Below are 6,903 nucleotides of genomic sequence, written 5' to 3'. Positions count from 1 at the left end.
CACACACACAAATCTGTTGATACAATTGTTTTTACATTTTAACATTGAATTATTATTCAATAACCTCACTCTGATTTCATAAGCCCGTCATAAGGTGTCCACTAGATCTACCTTCTTATCACTTTCTTATCTTTTTACATGTGCAGAATCTTCTAGAAGTTCAAGTCTATGCAATGTCAGATTCCTTAACATTCAAGATTGGTGGGACTAGCATGAATGTTGATATGTCCTGTGGGAACTTTGAAAGAGTTAGCTCTATGGGGTTAATCGGACTAGAAAATCTCGGAAATACTTGCTTTATGAATAGTTCAATCCAGTGTTTGGCTCATACAACAAAACTTGTTGATTATTTCCTCGGAGATTATGACAGCGCTATAAATCGGACAAATCCACTTGGACTGAATGTATGCAGAGTTTGTCTTGAGCTTTTGTTTATTTTATCCAATTAGCTAAATATTTACTGACGCTTCCATTTCCTAGGGGGAACTTGCCTTGGCATTTGGAGAATTGTTGAGAAGTTTATGGACGAATGATCGAAATACAGTTGCACCACATAACTTTAAAGCAAAGATTGCCTGCTTTGCTCCTCAGTTCAGTGGCTTTAATCAGCATGATTCACAGGAGCTTCTAGCTTTCTTATTGGATGGCCTGCATGAAGATCTTAATCAGGTAAAATGCAAACCATATGAAGAAGCCAAGGATGCAAGTGGCCGTCCGGACGAAGAAGTAGCTGATGAATATTGGAGGAACCATTTAGCCCGAAATGATTCTGTAATAGTTGATACCTGCCATGTAAGTTTAAACTCCTATTCTCTGAAGTTTCACTTTCTCAAACAATTCTAAAAAGAAAGTCTTTGCTCAAACCCTTCAAGATATCTATACCATTTCATAAACAACAAAACAACGTATAGTAGATAGTGTTGAAAGCAAGGTTGAAAAAGATTGCATAATTCAGCCGCTTAGGTACACCAGGGAGTGATTTTAGTTTTAGTGGGCCTTCTTGTGCCAGATATACCACATGAAGTAGAGGCAGAACACATTCTGCACTTCCTTCCATACCCTGAGTCCGCGAGCTGCTCTCGCCGTTACCACCACCAGGAAGCACTAGAGTTCCGTCACCCTTTTATCTCAGCACCTCACCCTCCACCATTCACCCTTCCCTCTCACTCAACCTGCTGCAGAGGAGCACTAAGAAGGTTTTGGCGGTCAAATATTTTTTACATGGCTACCGGGCCAGATCCTAGGTTGGTGCTTAGGTGACCAGTGAACACTCGCCTGGCACCTAGTGCCTATTTGAATGTTGGGTTGAAGTGCCCATATACGTTTGCAAAAGAAATACCAACAAGGTTTGACTTGAAGACACTCTAGTCGATTCTTATGAATTTAACAGAAGGACATAACATGAGTTGCTCTATTATCTTTCTATTTTTCTTTTGAGAAAGTTAAATAACCATTTCTTGTGTATAATTTGCTAGGACATTGCAAGCTCAACTATTTTGCACAGAAGAACTCAATTTCTGTTGTTAATTTTCTTCTGATTTTCTGTTTGCAGGGACAATATAAGTCTACATTAACTTGCCCTACCTGTAATAAAACATCTGTCACTTTTGACCCATTTATGTACTTATCTTTGCCTGTACCTTCCATGGCAAAGAGGACAATGACTGTGACAGTTTTCAGCACTGATGGTAGCAGAGAGCCATTCTCATATGATGTCAGTGTGCCAAAATTTGGCACTCTTAGTGATCTTGTTCAGGCACTGAGTGCTGCTTGCTCACTTGGAGGCGATGAGTCCCTGCTGATAACCGAGGTATCTTATCTTTCTCCTTCGGTACCTGTACAATGCTACAAACCTTCTAGTCTAGTTGAGCAATACAAGTGTTATAGGTCTTCCACTTACTGAAAGTGACTATACAGGTATATAATAACTGCATCATCCGATACTTGGAGGAGCCTTCTGATTCAGTGTCATTGCTGAGGGATGGAGATAAATTGGCAGCGTACCGGCTACCAAAACAATATGAAAAATCTCCACTTGTGGTTTTTACGCACAAACACTTTGCTGAGTAAGCACTGTCAGTTACATTTCTTCCTCAATTTTTGTTTAGACTTTTTTTTGGCGAGAATCTTTGTTTAGTTTATGTGTGATAATGTAGCTAATAATGTGGTTTTCGTGGTCTTTATTACTCTTACACTTTTTCTTGGCACCATTGAATTCAGGCATTCTGGTGTTGATAATTTTGTAACTCCACAAATGAAGGAATTCGAGGCTCCACTGTTGGCATCACTTCCTGAGGCAGTCAATGGATTGACTCTTCAGGAAATCTATCTGAAATTGTTGAACCCGTTCCGATTTTCCAAGATCATTAGCTCATCTACTGATTGTGGAAGGGGCGACAGTGACTGTGCTGTTTACTCGATGGATGCAGCTGGTGACTGTGCTGTTAATTTAATGGATACAACACCTTCCAGTTCAGACGGTAATGTTCATAGTGCTCAACTGGAGGATGGCCCTGAAAGAAACCAGTGCAATGATAATTCTTGTGAAGTGATGGAAGGACCTAGTGAGACATATTGTGGGGAAGCAGATGTTTCTGACAAGGAGGCACAGACGGAGCAGTTTGGATTTTATTTAACAAATGAACGGGATGATGTTCAGCGCACAAAAATAGAAATGAATGATCTTGATTTACTTGAGGCAAAACCAAACCGGCTACATGTAAGTGTCAATTGGCAACATAGTGCTTCAAAACAATATGATGTCTCAATGCTTAACAATCTACCCGAGATACACAAGCTGGAGGTTATTCCAAAAGGAACCGAAGATTCTGTTGCACTACATGTTTGTCTAGAAGCCTTTCTAAAAGAGGAGCCATTGGGGCCAGAGGACATGTGGTGAGTGTCCCTGAGGAACAAGTGTATTGCTTTTTGCTACTGTTTACATAATGCTGCATTTTGGCATTCCTCTTCTCATTTGTTTTTAAATAGGAGTATTATTTATAAACTTATTTCTCAAGTGTTAAACTGATGGTAGCTTTGCAAATAAAACCACCAATGCAAATCTCACGTCGACAATTCTGAATTTTAAGTGTCGTGTTGGGTTCATAACTGAGACCTGCTCTGTTGTGTGTTTTGCTTTTCAGGTACTGCCCTTGCTGCAAAAAGCATCAGCAAGCGATGAAGAAATTAGATCTCTGGAGGCTACCTGAAGTTCTGGTCATCCATCTGAAAAGATTTTCATATACCCAGTTCACAAGAAATAAGCTCGAGACATTTGTAGATTTCCCCATTAGTGATTTGGACCTGTCATCATATATTACCACCGAGAATGAACAACCATACAACCATTATCGCTTGTATGCCATTAGCAGCCACTATGGAAATATGGGAGGTGGACATTACACAGCAAGCATCTACGTGAGTTCCTGTGCTAGCATATGATATTTTCAACTCCTAAACAATAAAACTTGTTAATGAAGCGTTTTACTGATATTGTTTGATCTTTGTGTAGCAAGAAGGCAAGGGATGGCACAAATTTGATGATGAATGTGTAACACCTATAAGTGAGGACAATATAAAAACAGCTGCTGCATATGTTCTGTTCTACAGACGAGAGTGACGACATGGCTTCTTTACAAAAGAATTGTTCACTGGAGCTCTGGCGTGTCTGGATTTTGCCTATATCATGTGGACAACATTTTGGCACTTGAATCTCTCAAGCCACTAACCCATACAACAGCGTGTACAGATTCAATTGCCAACAGGAGAACAAAAGGACCTGGCTAATGCATTATTCTTTTTTTTCCAACCAACACACAGTATTCTTTTCCGTACATGGATTGGGCCCACAGTGTAAAAATGCTTCATTTGAGCAGCAATATTCTTTTGCCAAGAGTGCGAAGTGATGTAACAGCTCTGTAAATTAACTCCTGTGACATGTTGTAGAGCTGCCACGAGATTGACGCTACAGCCACTCGCCCCCTGTGTTGGTCCATCCATGAGCCACCGGCATGATGAAAAATGCAAAACATATTTTTCATGATACCCTGGACTCTGACCTGTCCCCAAAACTCAACTGTTTGACAGGTAACACGAGATGAATGCTGAGATGAGTGCTGCTGTTGGCCTCTGTGTTTTGACAAATATTCCAACCCCGATTAAGACGTCTTATCTGCATGACATGTCATGGGGTCAGACAAGGTAGAATGCACGCCAGGCCTGTATGTGTAAGGTGTCTTCAGAAACTATTGCTGGGTACAGTGAAATCTTGGTGTGCAAGCTCATACCCGCCGTTTATGTTTCTGTCACGTTTTTGCTGCAAATGGCGATGATATCCACTCACTCGAATAATCAAGTTCGGTTGTCACTTTGCAGTCTTATTTTTGTGGACTGGACCATCCATGCTGCTATAGTACGATCTAACCCAAAGTTCGCTCAGAATAGAAGGCATAATGTCCTCCACAATTTTTTTTGCGGGATCCACAAAAATAAAATAAAAAATAATAGAAGGGGTAACTGCAGAAAACCATCACATTTATATGGTTTCAGATTACCACTGTAACATTTTTTTAGAATTTTCTCAATTGTGATAGTAAACTGAAATCCTATCTCTAAATATGGTGATTTTTTTTAATTTACTCCAATAGAAAGATTTGCTAAGGGTTTAGGAGAAATATCCGAATCTTTGGAACAAAGGACCACCTGCATGAGTGAATTGACAGAAAGAAGCACTTCTGAATTCAAATGTGGTCCTTTTTTACATTTCACACGCGCAGGTGGTACTTCGCGCGAAAAGTTTGAAATATCTCAGTGCTATTCAAACTCCGGTTGGGCTTCGAGCAGGCTGTGAGCTTGAGTAGTTGATGGAGTAGAATTTTTGCGGTGATTACACGGAAATTCAAGTCAAAAGTTTCTCACAAACTCTCCTGCGTGTTTAGCTTGATCATCAACCGTTGATGAGACTTAAGGTACAGGGTGTGTAAAAAAAGGCAAGAGAGGTGCATCGATCGTTGTTGGCTAGATCGATTTGATCAAGTTCGGGATAGAAACAAAAGCCTAGGGTTCCTCTTGCCTCCCGCCGGTGCCGTCGCTGATCCGCCCATCTCCGGTGGCCTTAGGGCTATGGAGGCGGAGTGGATCTTGGCCCTTATCGGTGGGAGGGCTCCGTTTTCATTTTTTTTTAGTTTTGTTGCGGTTTGTGTCCTATTCATGAAGGCGAGACGGCGGCGACTCTCTGAAGATGAAATAAAGGTCTCCCCGCCTAGCCCTCGTTCCGGTGATGCGCCTAGCATTGTCGGCGATTTGTTTCAAAAATAAATAAATAGCATTGTCGGCGGGTGTGTGGAGGTGTCTCCGGCTGATCTATCTTTGGTGGATTTGTTCGGATCTGTTCGTCGTTCGTCTATATTCCTGTGTGTTCAGGTTCGATTCTTCTGATCTACACTTTTCATAGGCGGCGGGTGCTATGAGGTCTTAGCACGACAACTTCCTGAATGTCTACTACAACAAGGTTGCCCGGCTTCAGCGAGGGATGAGCGACGACAACGGCACGCCTTCGGCTCGCTTCAGTGATTGTAGTCATCGCTAGGTGGTTTATGGATCTGAATGTAATTTTTATTATTAATAGTGTTCGTTGTATTATCATGATTGAAAATAAATAGATCGAAAGTTTTTCAAAAAAGAGGGCAAGAGAGCCGCTGAGACCACAAGAATGAATGGCTCTGATGATGTGTCAGATTGATTGATTGGATTGGATACCTCCTCATTCAGGTGAAGCAACGGGCCTGGCGTGTCCTCTCCTCCTGATGGGTGACCAAGCATGCTATTGCTACGCGTGCAGCGTTCCTGTCCAGGGCCCGGGCCCTCCCACCGCGTACGACGTATCTGCTCCCCAAGTAAACGTACAGACAGTTCTAAAAAAGATAAAAGTAAATGTACAGTCCACAAGACGTACTACAATAGTTCTTCTTTATCTTTACCTTACTAATAAAGCAGATACTACTTCTGATCGTACGTCATTGGTATTTTTACAGAAAAGTCCTTCTGCTTTCTGGGAATTAAACCCGCAATCCCTTTTTAAGTGAATTTATATGCGAATATATCTGAGTAACGGTCCGTTTTTTCATACAACCCCTTGTCATTTGAGATATTCAACCCGCAGTGCATGCAGTTATCTTATCTCTTATCTGCTCCCTTTCCAGCGCGGCGGAGGATGAGAAGGTGAGGGGCGACGCCGCGCTCTACACTGCCTACGCGCCGTCGTCCATCCGCGCGGTCCGAACGGGCGCTCCTCTCGGGTCCTCCTCCCGACAGCACGCGAGGCATGAGGCAGCGGCTGGTCGGACGGATCGAGGCGGAGGAGCACAAGGCCGACGAAGTGGTGGCCGGAGGCGGCGAGCTCCAAGGCGAGCGGGGGTGCTGCAGGTAATGTTCCATGGTGACTCCCTTCCCAAGAGAAATAACAAAGATTAGAGAGAGAGAGAGAAGAAGAAGCAGAAGGGAAAAAGTGAGAGAGAGGAGTAGATGCCTAGCCTGCTTGAGGCGGCTCTCATGACGCGGTTGGAGGAGGCAGCGCGGGGAGGCCGGTTGCTGGAGTGGAGAAAAAGGGTGTTCCTCTCAGTTGTCCTCCTCTCCCGACGGCAGGCAGGCAGGAGACGGCGGATCCGGCTGCTCCGACGACGAGGCTGACAGATCGAGGCGGAGGAGCATGAGGCCGACTGAGACGGTGGGCAGGGTGCTGCAGTTGTCCATGGCGAAAGCAGAGAATGAGAGAGAAGAAGGAGAAGAGAAAAGCCAAGTGAGAGGAGGAAGAGGGGCTGCAGCTGGCTTGGCCTGCTTGAAGCGGCTCGAGGCACCATCTCCCGGCGCGGTTGGAGGCAGCACGGCGGAGGCGGCTGCTGGAGT

At 43.6% G+C, this 6,903-nt stretch overlaps 1 protein-coding gene across 1 annotated transcript in view; it reads left to right on the top strand.

The window, feature by feature from the left end:
• Positions 1-4,042, top strand: part of LOC119363768 (ubiquitin carboxyl-terminal hydrolase 8-like) — an 11,412-nt gene extending 7,370 nt beyond the window's left edge. The window contains exons 6-12 of the mRNA XM_037629136.1: positions 147-404; positions 481-792; positions 1,553-1,810; positions 1,918-2,066; positions 2,221-2,895; positions 3,144-3,417; positions 3,512-4,042. Of these exons, the coding sequence (XP_037485033.1) occupies positions 147-404; positions 481-792; positions 1,553-1,810; positions 1,918-2,066; positions 2,221-2,895; positions 3,144-3,417; positions 3,512-3,619 (2,034 nt within the window). The 3' untranslated portion in view covers positions 3,620-4,042. The remainder of the gene's footprint in view (positions 1-146; positions 405-480; positions 793-1,552; positions 1,811-1,917; positions 2,067-2,220; positions 2,896-3,143; positions 3,418-3,511) is intronic.
• The last annotated feature ends 2,861 nt before the right edge of the window (positions 4,043-6,903 follow it).

The sequence above is a fragment of the Triticum dicoccoides genome, chromosome 2B, assembly GCF_002162155.2.
Source record: "Triticum dicoccoides isolate Atlit2015 ecotype Zavitan chromosome 2B, WEW_v2.0, whole genome shotgun sequence".
In the NCBI taxonomy this organism is placed as follows: domain Eukaryota; kingdom Viridiplantae; phylum Streptophyta; class Magnoliopsida; order Poales; family Poaceae; genus Triticum; species Triticum dicoccoides.
Note: the sequence above shows the minus strand (reverse complement) of the source record. Positions and strands in the feature narration are given on the sequence as shown.